The following is a 21,556-nucleotide window of genomic DNA, read 5'->3' on the forward strand; positions in this document are numbered from 1 at the left end:
TGGGTTAGGAGGAACTAAATCAGCACCTCAAACCAACAGTGAACATGGAACTGATCAGCTTTCAGTTTGCTGTGTGCAGTGTAAATGTACTGAGACAGAACTAGCATGAGTGAGGCACATTAAACAATAAAATTCAACACACACCAACAGGACCATAATTACCCTGCTCAGCCCTATTGCAGCTTTCAACAAAATTCAGCACTAGAAATTTGCATCGCTTTTCCTATAAAAGTTAGTTTTCCTAAAAATAACATTATAAATGCTAACTTTTATAATGTTACCATTATAACATTAAAATGGTTAATTATGAAGTCAAATATCCTTACATAGATCAATTACAGACAAGGTGCAACATATATAGTTAAATTTTAGTGATATGACAACGAGTTAATGAACTATAATGTATTTGTCACTTCACCATTACATCATCACTACATGGCTTTGCTCATGGGCAGGGGAGAGAGTAGTTTATGAAAGCAAGTTATGCAGACAAGTCTTTGGCAAGGACAAAGTTATTTAGAGGTCTGAGATTGAGGGCTGTTGTCCAGTGTAATCTTTAGGCATTGGTAACTTAAACATTATCAAATGAGAAATGAAAATGGCCGGGTAAGCTACTTAGTACAGTTTAGTGTCAATTACTCCTGGAATCTACAGCACAAATGATATTGATGTCAATTTCTCTAATATTGGAACCATCCAATGTACATGCATTTATAAGCTAGCAAAGCATAAACAGAGTATGGTATTTAAAGCAGAGAACATATTCACTAGAGAGCAGGATCAGCTTATGGTGAGAAAGCACTTGTAATGTCAAGGACAGGAATTAACCACATCAAAGTGGTATAGTCTGATCCAGCTTTAGGGAAATAGGGAAGGTCACTGACAGCTGACTGTTTGACTAACTTTATTTAGAAATAAGTATACTTGTTTCAATCCTGCGTGTAAATCATACTTTGTACTTTCTGGCCTAAGATAAAAGGAATGGTGTTGATCAAAAAGCGATATTTCACTCTGTTCAGTGAAAGATAATTTGGTTATAGTGGAAAACACACAGTTATGAATTAACGTCTAAAGGTTCAGGAGGGCATGACAATTTGGGGCATGCAACAGTTACCATCGTAATTCATATGCTTTATACAAAAGGTTGAATGCTTCAAAAATACTCTTAATGAATTCCTGTTGAATATTTATCATAGTGAATAAGAATAAATAATACCTCATACACAGTTAAAATAAACCTTTAACCAATTGTTATTTTTTTTCTAATATTTCTCCTTTTGCCTTATTTTTGAGCCAAATGATAGGTATATTTTATTGTATCCTTATGATTATTTTATCATTTAGTTTCCTCCACACATTTAGTATAGACGCTAATTTACAAATCTTTCTCTAGCTGGAGTTTTCCAATCGAACACACGTCAATATTTCAACATGCAGTAAGTACTTTTAAAGAAAAAAACATCTCCATGAAAAAATGTTTTGCAAATTTTTCTTTTAAGAAAATGTAGAGGAAAACAGAGAGAGAAAAATCAGAAGAGCCTTGAATTATTGTACGTGACGATGTCATTTGCCAGCAATGCACTTTGCATCATTTAGTTGTATGTTTGCAAACAAACGAGAAAAAAATTGTCAAACATTTTTTCATGAAGGTAGTGGACCTTTAATAAGTAAATATAATTCTCTGTATAAACACTTCAGCAGTTGAACTTTAAGTATGCCATTAAAGATAATTAGATTGTGTTTTTAGCTGATCATGATGCATAGAATCAGCAGGTGAAAAGGATTCAGCCCATTTTTGGCATTAATCAGGGTAAAATAAAAGAATTATTAGATTGTCCCCTCTTAGTTTCCTCATGGATTGAGCCATTGCTACTAATTGCTAACTGCCTAAAGGACAACGAAAGAATAAAGGTTAAGGATTAGATTACAGTTTCTTTGCAAGGTATTAAACTAATTAAGGGTCTTCACCTTGTCCTCATTCATTCATTGACTACGTGAAATATGTGCTCGAGTCCAAAAGCACCATGTAATAGATTCAGACCAATAATCCAGGCAAAAACTAAAAGCTATTGCTTCCTATGTAGCAGGATTTGACAGACGTACAAAGGTCACTGATTAGAGAAGGTGCATTGGAGCATGAAGAGTAAATATACTGTGAAACTTAAAAATCATGTTTGATTACTTTGAATACTTGCCTGTTGACAGAAAAAAAATGAGACTTAATAATAGCAGGCTGATGAAATAGGAACAGTTCACAGAAGAATTTTGATGAATTATACCTCCTAACTTAGCAATGCATGAAGAACAAGGAAATGTGTTCATTTGCCAGTCCATTGATATTCAATGTCATTAGCACAGTGCCTCAAATCATTCAGGCATCTGCAATACTGTAAATGGAAGGAGAATGAATAGGCATTCTGTATTGTCTAATTTGGTTAAATGAAGCAGTTATCATATTCTTAGTTCAGCAGTTGCAAATCAATAAAGAATCAACAATAAATACTGGAACTACTGTTGCCCACAGTTGGAAAATACAAAGAAAATAATATTAAAGAACTTACATTTATATAGCACCTTTCAGGATCTCACAATGTCCCATAACACCTTACAGCCAATGAAGTACTTTTGATGTGTGATTGTAATGTATGGAAACACAGCAGCCAATTTGCAAACAGCAAGGTCCCCAAACATCAATGTGATAATGGTCAGAATAATCTGTTTTTTAAGTGATGTTGTTGATATTTTTTTGAAATAGTGCCATACACGATCACCTAAGAGGGCAGACAAGACTTCAATTTAATATCTCTTCTGAAAGACAGCATCTCTGACAGTGCAGCGCTCCCTCAGTACTCCGCTGGAGTGTCAGCCTAGATTTTGTGCTCAAGTCTCTAGAGTGGGACTTGAACTAACAACTATTCAGTGGCGAGAGTGCTACCACTAAGCCAAAGCTGACTCCTAAGATACATCATTTTGTACTAAAGTTTCTACTCGTTAGTCATCGCCATAATAGATGTTGCAGTCTTTCAGAGAAACTTACTTCTGGCTAATTCTTTTTGTTAAATGCCTGGAGAACACTTAGCTGATAAATACATAAAGTTCCTCACTTATAGAAAAAAGGTATATTCAACAAAAAACGCCTTTGAAGTCCTGTAGGAATTTACAGACTGATAACCCAGTGCTGCCTACTTGTGCAACTGGATACAAGTTGTTTTTAGTTACTGAGTGAGAATGACAGCAGCGTCACTGAATAGCAGGGTCTTTGGATTGAAATGTAGTTAATGATGATCATCCTTGAGGTATTTCGTTACTGATGATACTGTGGATCTGGTGTAGTACAATATGCAACAAACTTTACTAATAATTTAAACAATGTCATGACTTTGAATCCACTACTTAAATTGTAGTTCTCAACATTAGCAATAAATGAACCATTCAAGTGGCAAATATTAACAATATTTTTTCGTACATTTTCTGAAGTTGCAATACAGCATATTCGTCTTAATTCAAAATTGCTTAATTTGTTAATTCAAACTTTTTTCAAGTAACAGTCACCTCCTGAACTGTTTTATTTAAATTGCTTAATTAGAACTACTGGAAACATTGAATTTTTCTTGAGCAAAAAGCCACTTCAAATTAAGTGGAGTAGACTCTATAGTGAAAATCAGTAAATCCAAATGATGTTTGAATTCCATGACGTTTAAAAGGGCTGGGTCAATAAATCCTCACTGAACACTAGCAAATGGTCATTGCACCCTTAATACTTACCATTTATATATAGTGGTTAGATCACTCCATTATATAATGGTCACCAAAATATTTGGCCTGGAGTCAAATTAAACCAAAATATGTATCAAAGGATGTGCTCATGCCACGTGACACGAGGGAACAAAACTCCAACATTTTATTAAATGCACAATTCTTTCTCGCCTTTAACAACCTTACCAATACTATAATGGTCACTGCTCCTCTGAGCATTCCTTTCTTGTTCAAAATATGCCAAGCTGCACGCTCTTCTTCCTACACCTTCTTTGTTAAAATCAAAAGTGATCATACTGTCTCCTATTCTAACTTGTTCTTTCCTCTCTCAATCTTTCCTTCCCCTATGATCTTCAGTCTTTTAAAATCCAAGCTTGGTGTCAACTAATTGCTATTTCTTGACTTAGAAAGAACTTTCATTTATATAGCACCTTTCACAACCTCAGGAAGTCCCAAAGCACTTTACAGCCAATGAAGTACTTGTGATGTGTAGTCACTGTTGTAATATAGAGAAACAACGGCGGCCAATTTGCACATAGCAAGGTCCCACAAAAAACAATGAGATTAATGATTACATAATCTGTTTCAGTGTTGTTGGTTGAGGGATAAATTCTGGCCACAACACCTGGAGAACTCCCTGCTCTTCTTCACATAAAGCCATGGGATCTTTTATATCCACCTGAGAGAACAGATAGGGCCTCAGTTTAACATCCAATCTGAAAGACAGCACCTTTGACAGTATAGCACTCCCTCAGGATTGCACTGAAATGTCAGCCTGGATTAGGTGCCCAAATCTCTGGAGTGAGGCATAAACCCACAACCTTCTGACTCAGAGGTAAGAGTACTAACATTGAACCAAGGCTGACACCTGATCTAACTGGTCTTAATTTTGACACTTTTCACCCTACTGGCATTCTGCGCTGTGGTGTTTGGTTATTTGGTTTCTCCCAAAAAATAACTTTGTACAAAACATTGTAACTTTTTAACCTGATAATAACAACGTGAATCAGTTTAGATTAAAAATTATTCAATGTTACATTTCTTCAATGGTTTTTACAATCCAATATAATTTGTGGATGTTGATAATCATATAGGATTCAGTGTAATGCAAATCCTAAAAAGAAATATCCAGTTTATGTATAAATGCACTTTTAAATACTAAAAATATTACACTTGGGAGCAATATAAATATTTACGATGTTGGAGGTTAAGATGTAAATATAATAAATCCATGTTGGAAAAATATTGCATAAATGTGATAAGTATCATAATCTGGTACAATATAGTGATTTTATGTTAAAACAAATCCAGAGAAAAGACCCCATGGTACATTTCTCTGCATGAACAATATTTATACTTTAGAATTATTATGATTGAGCTGAATACTTTGTGCAGTGATAGTTATTTTGCAAGAATGCTGAACAAGAATTAACTGCTTGGATTGATATGAAAACATTGTATTTAGAATTATGTACACTGTTACTCTTCAGGTCATCCTATGATTTAAAATGTTCTGATTCTGGAGCATACAAAGAAAATTTAAGTGCATTAAAAGAACCATACCACATATGATAAATTGTTGGAGATTTAATGTTTTGGGGCTTAGACAGTTAAACTACTGCAGTTCATTTTATCATCAGTGAAAAAAAGACCCAGATTATAAAAGTTAGTCTGGGAACATTGGTCTGTCTCATGAGAATAACAAAATATTCCCAAATCTTGCTGGATAGTGTCAGAACTGTGAAAACTGGCCAGTGTGTGAATGGTGTTGTCCTTGGCAGCAGTATCTGTTTGATTTGTCCTGTCAGGAGACAACTATTTCCAGGGAACTGATTCCAGACTGGGCGTGGGAAATACCAATACATCTGACACTGGTCTTGTTTCTCAGAATAAAAGGGTTGCACTGAAACAACAATTGCTGTATTGTCTGCTATAGGTACAAGGTCCATTGTCTTGAAGCTGAAGGATGAGCTAATCCTCTCCGGCTTGCTGGAGTGAACCAGTTAGCATTGTGCACTAAATCGTGGGTTGAATATGTTTGACAGAGAGACATGTTAACTCTTATTGACTAGATGTTCACCAGTTAGCAGTTAATGTTTTTGATTATGCTTTTTAACCACAGAAGAGATCATACAAAGTCCATGAGCCATTTCACTACATCAAACTTATATCAAGCCTCCTGCAAAGTAGAAATTAGTATTTCAAACTAAAGTCTTGACAAATTACGCAATTTTTGTATTAGGATTCCATTCTGTAACTGAAGTAAAACTAATGATTAAAAAATAAGTCGGAATCTCAAAATGCATTAGTTGAACAAAAAGTTGTATTAGAATTTGCACAGAGTTTGACTGGAGTTGATAGTTACAATCTAAAGCCACATTGCACAGTTTCTCCCAGGAACTGCTAAGGTAAAGTCCAAGGCCTGCAGTGTTTACATTGCTGAAGAGCTCAGACTTTCAAATCCAGCTGCGGTGGAGTCGATGGAGGGGTGCAGTCCAATGACATCATATCGTCACACTAGCACCCCCTGTTGACTGAAAACAACTGGTGCAGATAAAGGTGGACTGAAAACAGCCTGGGATGCATTTCTGCTCCACAGGCTCCAATGTTATTGGTTTTGAAGTTGCAGCCAACACAGTAAATTTTTCTAAGTGTATGGTACCAGTGTGAAAGGTTTCCACAACGGTTGATACATTTACTCCACGGTGAACATTGTGGTATAAGTGGTGCTATAGTTCCAGATTTGCAATTGAGTCAATTGCTTGCAATTTGGTTATTTGAACATTTGGTTTTATTTTTGGTATAACAATTTCTTAACATTAAGAATGACAGCTTACATAGAAACAACATGTAACCTTTGAAAAGGCTTCAGCACAGGTTGAACGGGCAGGAAGTTAACTCCCCAGAGCGTTCCTGTGTATGACAGAAACAATTTCAAGATAGCACTTGGAACACTTTTTATTGTACACACAATCCCACTGTGCGCTAAAGCACTATTTGGGGCACTAGATTTACAATGATAGTTTTTATTGGAAAACTAATTTCTCATATCCAAAGCAATTTATGTAAAATGCTTATTAAATGGCAAAATTCATGCTTGTTTATCAAAAATGAATTAGATTAGGCTTCAGTGCTTTAGACTGCTGAACTATTATAATTAATTTTAATTGTATTTTGGTAGGAATTGTGGTAATATAGAGCTAAGAGTAATGGCAATGATGTATTGTATATTGATACAACATTCTATTAATGAGACTCGACAGGTGCAACAGCTGCAGCATATTTACATCCTTATTCCAATCACAGTGAGGCCTTTGCCATCGCCATGGACGTGCCAGACCAATCAGAAATGCTTGTAACTGATCAATATAATAAGAACTCTTTAACTGTTGGTATTAGACACATATAATGAATTTGTATGATTATTCATTCACTAATGCGATTTCCAGTCAGTATGTACAAATGTACTCCTTCAAGGGGAATTAATTACATTTTGCAATTTTTTCTTTGAAATGATTCCAATGATTTGCTCATGTGAAAAAAGATCAAAGCCACACGAAATCCAACATAAAGATGTCACAGGATGGCTATCTTACCGTAAATGTTGCTAATTTTCATAAATCAATAAGTTCTGGCAGTCTTAATTTTGATCCAATTGAATATCTAACAATAGGACTCGTTTAACCAAATATAGCAATCATAGTTCTGTTAAACCTGAGCTAAATAGTGTTCCTCTGTGGGTATTTGAGAGCAACACAGTAGTGATCCATAGAATAACTGACTTTAGCATGCTTGTTGAAATGAAGGGGGAACTTAATTTTTGATCTTATGTATTTTTATTTCAATAACATAAAAACTAATATATACATGATTTAAAAAAACATGATTTTTCACAAGTAGAAAATTTAGTTTTCTACTACTTTTTAATTTCTTGACAAGGTCCATAACAAAAAATAACTAGATATTGTTTTCAAAGAGTGGAAATGTTCCACTTTCTAATTTATTTGCAGACAGGGACATATTCCATTGATGTGGTTAACAGGCTAAAGAGGCATTAAGCAATATAATGAAAGATTAGAAGTGAGGACTTTGAAACAAGGATAAGAAGTTGGCTATTGCTTCGGAAAACAAAATATAAAAGTAAATGCAGTAATTATTCTTCATGAAGCCTGTCAAAGTTTGGCTTGGAACAATGCATTCTGACTGAACAAGGTAGGAACTTGGCAAAATTTCCTAATGACAGATCATTCAAATTGTGGTTTCATAATAAAAAGGATAGATGGTAGAGATGGAATACCTTGAGGGTTATTTTCTGAGTTTATTCCACTAGTTCATGACAAGTAAAAATGGGAAGTTAAAATCAAACTGATTCCCATCCACAGTTACCTATTCATGGAGAGGTCATGGTAATAAACAAGACTAAATAACAGAGGGTTATGATTGGTGAGGACAGAACTGATTATGTAAATTGGGCATGTTCTCACTGGAAAAGAGAAGGTTGTGAGGTGATCTGATTGCTGTTTTTAGGATTCTAAAGGGACCAGATAATGTTGACCGTAACAAATTATTTCACCTTGTCCAGAACAGTAGAACCAGAGAACACAGCCTGTGCTTGAATGGGGTAAACTGCCGAAACAATATTTCAGTGTGCGAGTTGTCAATCTATAGTACAGACTCACTAAGAGGGCGATGGAAGCAGTTATTATTGATTAATTCAAATGCAAATTAGATAGATTTCTTTCAGAAAATAACATTTTGGGATAAGGTATTTAAGTAATTTGAGACATGACATGTGGTAAGTGTAGCATGCTTGGGAGGAAAAAAGTGACTTTGCACTATGGTTCTCAAAGCTCTCCACCACTGGGAGTTTCCTCATGTCATTTCTGGGTCTGTTGTAGACTAATTGATAGAGATTGATTGCTATGATTAGTCAACAACTCTATGATCATCGTATCATGCGACTACCAGGATGGTAGAGGGCGAACTAGATGGACCTTGGTCTTTTTTCGTCTAGCAATTCCTGTGTTCCTATGACTGTGATAGCACTTGTACCATGGGCAATGTGCTGAATACACTATTAAAGGCCAATTGAAATCAACCACCTTTGCACAAACCTATGATCTACTTGGAGCCCTTCTGGTCCATATGGCTCAGTCGCACATTGGACAATGGAACCACCCAGAATAAAAACATCAGGTGAGCTTGCGATCTTCAGCTTCATGGCTGGTACTCTGTTTATGTTGTAGGTTTTTCTAGCTCTTTCTGAGCTATATTTATTTCTTGTATGGTCACAGAGGGGCTATGCCACAGTCAGAAGTATTAGTTACGTGTTAACTAAGGCAGAAAATGGGCATAAAACAAGCATATGTAAAAGTATGCTCAGTAAGGAGGACTGCTAGCGTTTTACTGTTGTTTAAAAAGGGAGCGAGGGATAGACCAAGTAATCAAAGGCCAGTCAGTCTAACATCTGTGGTGGGCAAATTATTGGAATCAATTCTGAGGGGCAAGATAAATCGTCACTTAGAAAGGCATGGAGTAGTCAAGGACAGTCAGCATGGATTTGTTAGGGAAGGTCATGTCTGACTAGCTCGATTGAATTTTTTGAGGAGGTAACAAGGAGGGTCGATGAGGGTAGTGCATTTGATGTAGTCTACATGGATTTTAGTAAGGCTTTTGACAAGGTCCCACATGGCAGACTGGTAAAAAAGTACAAGCCCATGGGATCCAAGGGAAAGTGGCAAGTTGAATCCAAAATTGGCTCAGTGGCAGGAAGCAAAGGTTAATGGTCGATGGGTGTTTTTGTGACTAGAAGGCTGTTTCCAGTAGGGTTCTGCAGGGATCAGTACTAGGCTTGCTTTTTGTGGTATAAATGTTTTGGACTTAAATGTAGGTGGTATGATTCAGAAGTTTGCAGATGATACAAAAATTGGCTCTGTGGTTGATAGTGAGGAGGAAAGCTGTAGACTGCAGGAAGATTACAATGGGCTGGTCAGGTGGGCCGAAAAGTAGCAAATGGAATTCAATCCAGAGAAATGTGAGGTAATGCATTTGGGGAGGGCAAACAAGGCAAGGGAATATACAATAAATGGGAGGATACTGAGAGATGTAGAGGAAGTGAAGGACCTTAGAGTGCATGTCCACAGATCCCTGAAGGTAGCAGGATGGGTGGATAAGGTGTTTAAGAAGGCACATGGAATACTTTCCTTTATTAGACAAGGCATAGAATATAAAAGCAGGGATGTTATGCTGGAACTGTATAAAACATTGGTTAGGCCACAGCTTGAGTACTGCATACAGTTCTGGTCACCACATTACAGGAAAGATGTGATTGCACTAGACAGGGTACAGAGGAGATTTACGAGGATGTTATCAGGACTGGAGAATTTTAACTATGAGGAAAGATTGGATAGGTTGGGGTTGTTTTCCTTGGAACAGAGGAGACTGAGGGGTGATTTAATTGAGGTGTACAAAATTAAGAGGGGCTTTGATAGAGTGGCTAGGAAGGACCTATTTCCCTTAGAGAGACCAATAACCAGGGGGCATAGATTTAAAGTGATTGGTAGAAGGATTAGAGAGGAGCTGAGGAATTTTTTTTTCACTCACAGGGTGTTGGGGGTCTGGAACTCACTGCCTGAAAGGGTGGTAGAGGCAGAAACCCTCAACTCATTTAAAAAGTACCTGGATGTACGCCTGAAGTGCCGTAACCTACATGGCTACGGACCAAGTCCTGGAAAGTGGGATTGGGCTGGGTGGCTCATTTTCAGCTGGTGCGGACACGATGGGCTGAATGGCCTCCTTCTGTGACGTAAATTTTCTATGATTCTATGATTCTAACTCTTCTATCCTATGTCAGGTGCGTTGATTTATAAAGCCCATTTAAGCCAGTCAGCACTGAGTTTGATGTGTTGCTGACATGGTGTAAGCCACTTCAATATTCAGAAACTGTAGAATAACAGCAATTAATTGGACCTATGCACCCAATACTGGCCTTAATTGCTGTTTTTCCAACTTTTTCAGAAACCATTGGCTCTGTTTTAAGTTCACATCAATAATTGGAAACCCTCTTTCACACCAAAAGACTATTTTGCTGTGCATAACATTGCTTTTCTGGATGTTGTAAACCGTTAACAAAGTTACTGACACCCAGAATCACCACCCGCCCCGACCCCTCCCATACTGACATTTAACATTGTAAGCAGAATACTTGATCTTGTAAAAAAAAGGTCCGTGCATTAAGGAGTAGAAAACGTATCCTCCCTTTGCTAATCCACTTAGCTCTCTTCTCAGTACAAATAGGTAAGTATAAGGTGAGATTGCAAACCTCCTAGCAATTTGTAAGGTTAAATGCTAGAAGGTAATAAGGTTACCAAAGAGTGAACTGTGGTCCTTAATCCTTACCCAAATCTGCACTCCTAAAAAGTGGATAAAGTGAATGTGTCAGCTTTAAAGATAAGCAATAATTAAAGAGGAATAAGATACCAGCTGCTTTGAGTGCCTCTTAGAGTGGATTAGATTCATCAAGGGCGTGTGAATGTAACTGATCACACCTCAGGCCAGTGCCAGGTGCAGAGACAGACATGGTCAGAGCTTGCAAACAAGGATGGTTTAAGCTAGAATGGAAGGTCTGTGATGCAGGTTCCTAGTACACAGCCAACTAACTGCAGTGCGTCATCAATGACAAGTACATTTATGAACAACGGTTCAAATATGTCATCCTAACGTTCTCATTTGCATGAAATATTGAGAAACTACAATATTACAACTGAACAATTTGGAGAACTTTATTGGAGTTTATGTTCATATTTCATCCATTTCCCAAATAATGTTACAAGTGAGTTGATCATCTTCAAACTCTACTCTCATGTGCTCCTTGTTACCTTCTACAATAAACAGTAAGGATTAAAACACAGATCAGCTATGACCTGTGGTATCTCTTGCCAGGGACACACTGAAATAGACTACCTTTAACTATGATCTACATTACACTAATCATTATTAAATCCAATATTAAAGATAATAACCCTGACAGCAAACACTCTCTCAGCTCCAGAAAGCCCTTGCTCTTCTACATTATTTCTCTTAATAAGCTGTGTTTATTTGTTTTGGTGATGCCTCATTTTTTAATTGATAATGTTAGTAGTTCAAAAATATGAGTGTGATGCCATCAAGTTGACAAAAGCTCAGTTTTCTTGGGATGTTTTACTACGTTAAAGGAGCTATATAAATGCAAGTTTTTGTTTTACCTACCTGCCAACACCATTTCCTATTTGAATCTCTTCAGTCTGGTATCTGTCTTCTCCACAGCACCAAGACTGCAACCATCGGGTGTTATTCCTTCTTAGCCTTTGGTTTGTTTGACTAATCCATCCTCCTCCATTGTCACCTCCATGATACCACTCCGCCCTGGTTCCGCTCCTACACATACCAGCTGACATATCAACTGACCAGAGCCTGCACAGTGCAGGCTTCAATCTGTTCCGTGGGCGATGGGAGAGAAGAGGCCCTCTAAAGGTAAGTGTTGAATTATATTTGTGGGCTCTGGAGAAGCAGGAGTGCACCTCTAGGATTGCCACCCTAGGACCTCCACCCTCTGAGATCACGACCCATAACTTACCTTGCTGATGGCAATTCCGGCCCCAATTTCAGGCTTTAATCTGGCGAGCTGCGTCAAGATGCCTGTTTGACGGCCTGCGGCTCGCCTGGCGACTTTAAATGAGGCCGGAGCCTCAAAATCACAGGGTCCTCTTCTCCACACCAAAGTCTAAATTTACCCCACTGAGTCTTGTTTTATAACATAAAACTGTCTTGCTGAACCGTCGAGTTTTCATATGTGATGTACTGAGGAAAGAAAGTATTTAAAGAAAGAACAAGTTGAGCATCTCTCTAAGGAGAGGGGGTTTTATTTGAACTGATTGTTGTCGCAGTTGGCAGAGTCGTATTTTCCTTTTCTTCATTCATTAAAAATCTATATGAGAATTTTCACCCCAGTGGGCTTCCTTTTTAAACTGGGAATAGAATCCTGAGGTACAAATAGCATTGAGCAAATGGCAGAAGTTGCTTTAAGTCAGACTAGGGTGGGTTATATATTCCTCCATATATACAATATTTTAAAAATACTAAACTCTCATTGGTCTTTCCAGTGCGGACTATTTCTTTATCTCAGTCTACCATGATACGAAATTAGTAGCAGATCCCCATCTCTTTCAGCAGAGATGAAGGATATCTCTGGGGGATGTATAATGCACACTGACTGCTGCTTTCTTTCTCATTTCAGAAATATCTTTACTTTCTGCTTGTGTGTTTTTATTTGATGTGTTGGTCAGTGTGAGATCAGATTGTCCAAGAATAATAGTCAAGATCGGGTAGTTTGAGGACGAAATTATTCCCCATAGGTACTTATCCCACTTACCTGCACTTGGGTGCAGATTTGTGGAGTAAAGGCTGAGGAACGCCCAAGTGTGTGCAGGCGTACTGCTGGAATGTAACCAGCTATCAGACATTCATGGAGAAATTGCTTACCCACGTGACTCAAATCAGACTTGATGTCAATTAAATTCTGAAATGCATCAAGTGCAATACGATAGTACTCAAGACTAGGATAAATGGAAAAGTATTTTCTAATTTTACTATACAGATTACTAGAAGGATCCATTTAATTACCCTTTTAGAAACGTAATAGGTTCTTAAAGCACACTTAAGTATTATGAAGTAATCTTCTGTGAATCACTTATTTACTGCAGTGATAGTAGCCATTTTACTGCCTTGCCAACATGATATGGCTCTAAAACTAAACCATTAAATTGAATTTAATCTGAAATGACTCCTGTCTTCTCAGAGTATTCACACAACTTCTTCTACTATGAGCTTATGATTGTCAGTCACATAAAACTAAGTTTCCTTACTGTTTCTGTACCAAAATATCCGTCATCTTTGATACAATTAAAGACTGAATGTTATTACAAACTAGTAGATCTCTCACGGTGTTGCTCACAGGCTGGCCGTGGAGGTCCAGTGTAAATGGAAGTGGGCAGCTGAGCCAGAACTAGGAGTGATGGATTAGGTTCCGGGAGTAGCAGAAGTACAGGAGCAGTCAAGGTGAGGAGAGAGCAGCAGGCAAGGGTTAAAGCCTATGAAAGAGTGTGGGAGGGCAAGGAAGTGAAGGGTAAGAAAGGTGTAGGCTTGTAATGGGAATGCCGCTTGAAGGAACAGCAACCTTGGGCTCAGCAGTGTCCCGGCAGGCGTTATTGGGAGATTAGGTAACATAAGAAGTAATTTGACATTCATATAGTGCCTTTCACATCCTCAGGACATCCCAATTGCAATGAATTTCTTTTGAAGTGTAGTCACTGTTGTAATGTATGGCAGCCAACCTGCGTACAGTGAAGTCCCACAAACAGCAATGATATGAATGAACAGATGATCTGTTTTGGTGGAGTTGGTTCAGGCATTAATGTTGGCTAGAAAACTGGGAGAACTCCTCTGGATTTCTTCAAATAGTGCCACAGGATCTTTTACATCCACCTGACCAGCTGGATAGGACCTTGCTTTAACATCTCATCTGAAAGACAGCACCTTCAGCAATGCAGTACTCGCTCAGTAAAACAATGGTCAGCCAAGATTATGGCCCCGATTCTCAAAGGAAATTGCCTTGGGGGTGGGGGGGCTGTGAAAATCCTGAATGCAGAAGCCCTGCCAGCAATTAAAGCTGGTGGGATGATAGTTAAAGAACCAAATGTACCTCATTGAGATACTTATGGTACTTTATTTCTGACCTCGATAGTTAAAATGATTCTAAACTTACATCCGTTGCTTTCCCACGGCTTCCGTTTCACCAGGCATGAAGGGCCGGATCAGGCAAAAATAAACAAATAAATTAAATAAAAAACCATTGCACAAAGTTAAAAAACAAAATAAACCTACCTTTCCACGCTGCTCCGATGTCTGATGTCTCCCTCTCTGATGTCCTCCTCTCCCCCCAATATCTTTGTCTCCGATGTCCCTCTCAGCTCCCGATGTCTCCCTCTCTGATCTCCCCCCGCCATGTCCCTCTCCAATCTCCCTCTCCCTCCCCCCCGGATCTCCCCCTCTCCCCCCCAATCTCCCCTGATCTCCCCCTCTCCCCCCCGCCCCCCGATCTCCCCCTCCCCCCCCCCAATCTCCCCCGATCTTCAGTGCCCTCCACTCTCTGTTCCAGCGCCGGATGACGTCTCTCTCTCTCTTTCTCTCCCCCACCCCCCCCCCATTGGCGTTGCAGCTCCTGTCGCAGCCAGCCTGTCAATCAAGCTGGCTGCCGGGTGCGAAACCCAGAAACAACTTTAATCACCATCAATTACACCGCGATTGCGTTGGAAAAGGTAAGATTTTTTTATTCCGCCACGTGCACCTTCACCCCCCGCCCCTGCTGCCAACCTGCCACTATTTCAAAATTGAGCCCCATGTGCTTAAGTGGGGCTTTAATCCACAATCATCTGAAGTTCTGCCCCAAAAAGGAGAATTCTAGCTATTATGTAGAGGCAAAATAAATGGGACTCTAGCAGATTTAATAATACATTTCAAAAGGGAATTGGATAAATACTTGAAGAGAAAAAATTTACAGGGCTATGGGGAAAGAGTAGGGGAGTGGGACAAATTGGATAGCTCTTTCAAAGAGCCGCAAGGGCACGATGGGCTGAATGGCCTCCCTCTGTGCCGTATGATATTATGATACTATGTTATGCATTTAAGTTCTGATTGTTTGATATGTTTGCTGGGCCATAATAGGAGAACTCGCAAGGAGTGTGAAATAAAACTCAGGTTTTTTTTGAAATTGGAAAATGCTGGAAACACTCAGCAGGTCAGGCAACATCTGTGGAGAAAGAAACATAGGGTAATGTATCAGAGCTGACCTGATGAAAGGTCACCGACCTCAAACATTTTGGGATGCTTTGGGATGCCCTGTGAATGTGAAAGGTGCTATATAAATGTAAGTTCTTTCTTCTTTCACTTCTCCACCTCACTCTCCATCATTAAAAGCTTTCTCAAGAGTTATCTTGACAAGCAAGCTTTCAGTCCTTAACCTTTCCTCTCTTATCTCTCCCAAGGCTCAGCATCTGTTCCTTTCTTTCTTTATGAAGCACCTCAGGATATTTCCCCATGCTGTATAAATGCAAGTTCCTGCTGTCTACCATTTTACTAAATTCAGCAAACAGAGTAAAAAGGATTAGTCAAAACAAGTAGACATAGGAATCTGTACAGTTTATTTCTTAGACTCAGTATTTATGTTAAATAAAATGTTATTTTTTAATATGTCTTGTTACAACCACAACAGTAATTAATTTGTATTTTTTTAAATAACCGACTATAGGTTTAAATACATATCAACATGTACTATGTTAATTTTCCAGCAGGCAACTATCTATTTGAAAAGATTAAAGTATTGCTAGGTTATTCCCTACATTTTAGTATTCGCTAAAAGATGTAAACTCTTAATGCAATTGCTAAACAATTGCAACATTTTCTGACTTAGGTTTACTATGTCAAACTCTACATCCCTAGATCCATGCATGAGAGTGATGTGTGAATAAATATTGCCAAAATAAGAGGAATTATTTCTCAAATATTGACAGCAGGGCACAAAGTTGGGCCCGGGTGGTCTTGTTTTTTTCTCAATGATATTAACATTCCTTTGCATTTGAAGGTCTGTGAAATCCAAAAAGGTCACGTTTTTGTGTGTTGTAATTCTAATTATCGTGGCTATCAGGAGTATTTTTACTTTTAGATGGTTATGGGAAACAGTCAAAAGATACTTTTGTGGCTGTTTCATCTAAATTAAGGGAAATGCGGTAATTAAAAATAATTGTTCTGTGTCGCACTGAAGGGCCTCGGTTTTCGATTATTTACAAAGCCCATTAGCCGTAAACGAATACACAGAAATCCCAACTTTAAAGTCCACATTAAAGGAGTGTAATTCAAAAAAGGGAAGTCTTCTCCAGAACAAATATTTTCCTAAATATACTTACTTTGAGAGAGAGAGAATATTAAACATATCACTCAATATTTTAACAGCTCGCTTAATGATACACACAATTACAAAATATTGTTGTATTTCGGAAGTGAGATCATTAATAAAACTATAGGAACAAACTGAGATATGACAAACAAAATATGGTGGTACGTAAAAGAATTTATTAAACAAAATTAATTGCCACCAATTAGCATTCAGACCACATTCTTAACAGTGTGGTTTTATGAATCACTTAAATTATTTACTAATCAAATTATGAATTTTTATGTTAAAGAAAAATACTGTGGCTTCTGGAAATCTGAAATAAAAACACAAAATGCTAGAAACACTCAGCAGGTCCGGCAGCATCTGGAGAGTGAGCAACAGAGTTAATGCTACAGATCGATGACCTTTCATCAGCACTGGAAGATGTTGGAGATAAACAGCTTGTAAGCAAGTTCAGTGCCAGGTAAAGGGGACAGGAAAGAACAAAAGGGAGAGGCCTGTGATAGGGTGGAGGGCAGGAGTGATTAAATGACAAAAAATGATGATGTGCAAAGTGAAATGAGATGACAATGAAACAAGTGTAGAAACAAAAGATGTGTCCAGAGGAGGTGTAAATGGTTACAGCAGAATAGAAGAGGAGGAGGGAAGCATGGAAAATCTGGTAAAGATAGCAGGGCTCCCATGGTCCAGGAGTGTGGCAGAAGAAAGGCAGGTAGATCCCAGGAGTATAGACCACCTCAAGTTACAGCCCACACCTCCTCCACTCCCAGTGGCTCTGGTGCAGCCATCACCAACACCTGCTGTCTGAGAGAAAATGGGAGTGGTTGTTAAGGTCTAAAGTTGTTAAACTCAATGTTAAGGCCGAAAGTAAGAACGGTAATTAGTCCTCAGCAGATAAAGGAAATCCATCCATACATTGTCATTGGTAAGTGAAGTAATAATTGAAATAAATTAAAATTTCTGCATAAGAGTGACAAATGTTGTATTATATCCCTAATTTAAGATTAGCACACCCCCTGACAGCATAGCACTCTGGCTTCCATCTAATCTTTAAGACATTATATACTGCACAAACATAGAAACAGCTATAATTATGCAAGTTGTTTGAATAACAATAACAATGCATCTCCTTCAGAAATTAATCTTTGGAACATTTTCTTTGAACCAACACCTGTTTATAGATCCCTATAACAAAAGCCAACATGTTTTTCAGGACAGAGTAGGGATTAGATTAAATACACAGTAGATTATTGTGAAATCCTGGGACATATTGAGGAGGAAGACAACATCCTACAATCTGTAGCCTTGGGATTTGTGCTGTGATCCTATTTGAATGGTGCAGAGTTACTACTTGAAACTGAAAGCATCTTATGATCTTTTTTAGAACACTGAGCTCAGTGAATAAATAGGAGCTCTCTGTAACCAGCACAGCAAATACTATGGCCTAGAAACTGGACCATCTAAGGGTCCAATATGGTGGGTGGCATGCACATGCTCATTCCGAACCAGAAGTGCACTGCCTGCCATATTGTATTGGGCTCCTCTGTAGGCATGCGAGTGCGCGGAAATATTAAAAAGTGCTCATTACACAATATTTAAATAAGCTTGTTGTAGGACGCTTTTTAAAAATTGGTCTGCCCAGCACCATATGATAAACTTGCTCAGCAAATCATGGCGCTAATTGGCAGCAAGGACTCTATAGCAACGCTATTTATAGGGCGTCTCTGATCTTGGTGTTACTTGGTTGTTGATACGGTCCAAAATGGAATTTTTTTTTTGTTCTCATTCTTAACATCTGTTTTGCATTTGCCTCATATTGTATTTTTTCACTTTAATGATCATTAAACATTGCTTAAATCAGAAAAAATAATGTTTCTTCCAGCTGAACCTAAGATCAAGTGGTTCAAAACTTACTCTGGCTGGGTAGATAAGTACATTTTATCTCTGGGTTGCGGTCTTGAATGGACAATAAGTTACTGTTTATTCACAAACAATAAAGTTTAACATTTTTCATAAAGCAAGTAATATACATACTAATTAATTTGTATTAATGTACATTTACCACTACTGTACAAATGATAGGCACCTTAAAAGATGTAGCTCTTTTGCCTGTACAATAGCAGATATCAAACTCAGAGACCTTTCTTGGTAATACTTGTAAAAATAAAATACTCGGAGCTAAATTTCTTTTTAATACATTTTGGAGCCCAGCTATTAAGAGTGTCATGTTTTAACAACTTGTGGAGCCATTGTTGACTTAAATAAGCACTTATAAGTGCCAGCTCATAATTTCAAGCATGATGGTTTCCAGAATGATTAGAGACTCATTGCTTCAACATTAACCTACTTTGGTGAAAGAAAAAAACAGAAATTTAACATTTGAAATAAAGCGTTGTAAATAAAATGAGTTTGGATCAACTCTAACATCGCCCCATTCTTCAAGGTTTCAGTCCTTTATCCCCATTTCATTGTGTTCTGGCTTTCAGCCGCATTGCTTGAAGGGAGGATCTGACTGCAGAACAGCAGGGAAAAACTGGCAAAGAGGTCTTCACCAGCCTACTGCCGAACACCTCTTAGGGGTTGGCAAAGTGCAGTGTTGTTATTACCCTTGGAAGAAACAATTTCCCCTGGCCCCTTGATGGCAGAAAGTATGTGGCTTTGGAGAGATGCTGAAAGGGAGAAAACTGAGGGACAAAGAGGGCATAACAGCCTCAGGACAGAGTACAAAGAGTCAAGGAAAAATGATCTGAACTGTCAGAGCTATTAGTACATTTGTTAGAATTGCAGTACACAGTTGATGTTTAATTGCAGAATCAGGACAACTGACCAATCTAAAGCCAGCCTTTGCCAATAAATGGCTACAAGTCAAATATTGTTCTCATCAATGTGCTTCGTATTTCTACAGTTTATACACCAAGATATCTGTGCTGTGGTTTTCTAAATCTGGGAATGACAATGAAATGACAATTATCTATGAACATTGAATATTCTTTTGTTTTTCAGAGCTAAATACATTTTAATCAATTTTTCTGTTTTTTTTCTCTCTACAGTGACTTGAGCATGAACAATATCAATGAGCTGCAGCCTAATGCTTTTGGAGATCTCCACTTCTTGGAAGAGCTGTAAGTAATAAAACAACATCCAGAACAAACAATTGTGCTAAGGGGGTTGGAAATTTTGAAAAAAGGATGAGATGCAAATCATATTTATTTAATGTTTGTGTACAACCTTAAACCTGCCTGAATGCATTTGTAACTCATCCATATAACAACCTGTCTTTATCAGATTATTTAAAAAAGGAACTTGCAATTATATAGCACTTTTCACAGCCTCAGGACATCACAAAGTGCTTCACAGCCATTGAAGTATTTTTGAAGTGTCATCACTGTTGTGATGTAAGGATGATGTGGAGATGCCGGTGATGGACTGGGGTTGACAATTGTAAACAATTTTACAACACCAAGTTATAGTCCAGCAATTTTATTTTAAATTCACAAGCTTTCGGAGATTTCCTCCTTCCTCAGGCAAATGTTTGCTTGAGGAAGGAGGAAATCTCCGAAAGCTTGTGAATTTAAAATAAAATTGCTGGACTATAACTTGGTGTTGTAAAATTGTTTACAAGTGATGTAAGGAAACACAGCAGGCAAACTTCAAACAGCAAGGTCCCACAAATAGCAATAAGATTAATGAACAGATAATCTTTTTTGGTGGTGTTGGTTGAGAGATAAATGTTGGCTGGAACACCATGAGAATTCCCCGCTATTCTTCAAATAGTGTCATGAAATCTTTTATAGTCAACTGGGATTTAACATCACATCTGAAAGGCAGCATCCCATTACACTGCAGTGCTCCCTCAGTACTAAGACTGAAGCATCAGCCTAGATTAAATGCTCAAATCATTAGTACGGGATTTGAACTCACAACCTTCTAACTTGCAGTTGAGAGTGGTACACACTGAGCCACTGTTGGCACGTGAGTGATATTACCTTTAAAAACTCAAAGCTAAACAGGTTAATCTCAAAGTTAATATTACACCATGAAATGTTAAAAGGAAACAGCCTTAGTACCAACTTTAATTGCCCAATAGAAAGAACAATTAAACTATTGATGCCGATGATAATGTTAGTTTGCATTTTACACAGTATTACACAATGCCTTGGTGGCAAATATTTATTTAAAATCTATTCTTATCATATCATAATGGAATAAAATGAAACAAGGTTAATCACTGAGAAAAATCAACATGACAAACATGAATTTTGCTTATGAAGTTTATGAGATTAATTATTTTGCAATATTTTGCTAGTTATGGAAAATGTATATATTTTTTACTCTGAGTAGGAATGCCTTGAAACAACTGGAATTCAATTGTTCTTTTCCTTTACAGAAATATATCCCAAAGTTTGAAGGCCTTACACATCGATGGCCCAAAGTGTAAACAAATCAATAGCTTACCTGTTCCTAGACTACTCTTACACATTTTGTCTCCCCACCCCACGAGAAAGAATAAAAATAGCATCAACGTCAATCATGGTATTCTAGAGTTAAAAATCCCTTCCTGCAAAATATTAAAACCTGCAAATGATTGCTGCTAATATTAGCAGGCTCTCTTTGTGCAGCATTTCTCTGCCCACTACATTTAAGAGACGTCAATGATTTTAACACATACTGGTTAATTCCTGCACTAATACTAATTATTTTTTAGGCTTTAATCTTCAATACTTGGTGTAGATAGAACTGGTTGACATTGAATTTGGAGTTTTGTTGGCTAGTTCACTGTTGCTATTTCAGACGAATCCACTACTCATCACA

The 21,556-nt window shown here is 37.8% G+C and overlaps 1 protein-coding gene across 2 annotated transcripts in view; it reads left to right on the top strand.

Moving 5' to 3' along the window:
* Window positions 1–21,556, top strand: part of LOC137344444 (leucine-rich repeat-containing G-protein coupled receptor 6) — a 210,760-nt gene that overhangs the window by 57,684 nt on the left and 131,520 nt on the right. For both annotated transcript variants that reach the window (XM_068007413.1, XM_068007414.1), the window contains exon 2: window positions 19,795–19,866. In XM_068007413.1, coding sequence (XP_067863514.1) covers window positions 19,795–19,866 — 72 coding nt within the window. The remainder of the gene's footprint in view (window positions 1–19,794; window positions 19,867–21,556) is intronic.

This window comes from Heptranchias perlo, chromosome 27, assembly GCF_035084215.1.
Source record: "Heptranchias perlo isolate sHepPer1 chromosome 27, sHepPer1.hap1, whole genome shotgun sequence".
NCBI lineage: Eukaryota > Metazoa > Chordata > Chondrichthyes > Hexanchiformes > Hexanchidae > Heptranchias > Heptranchias perlo.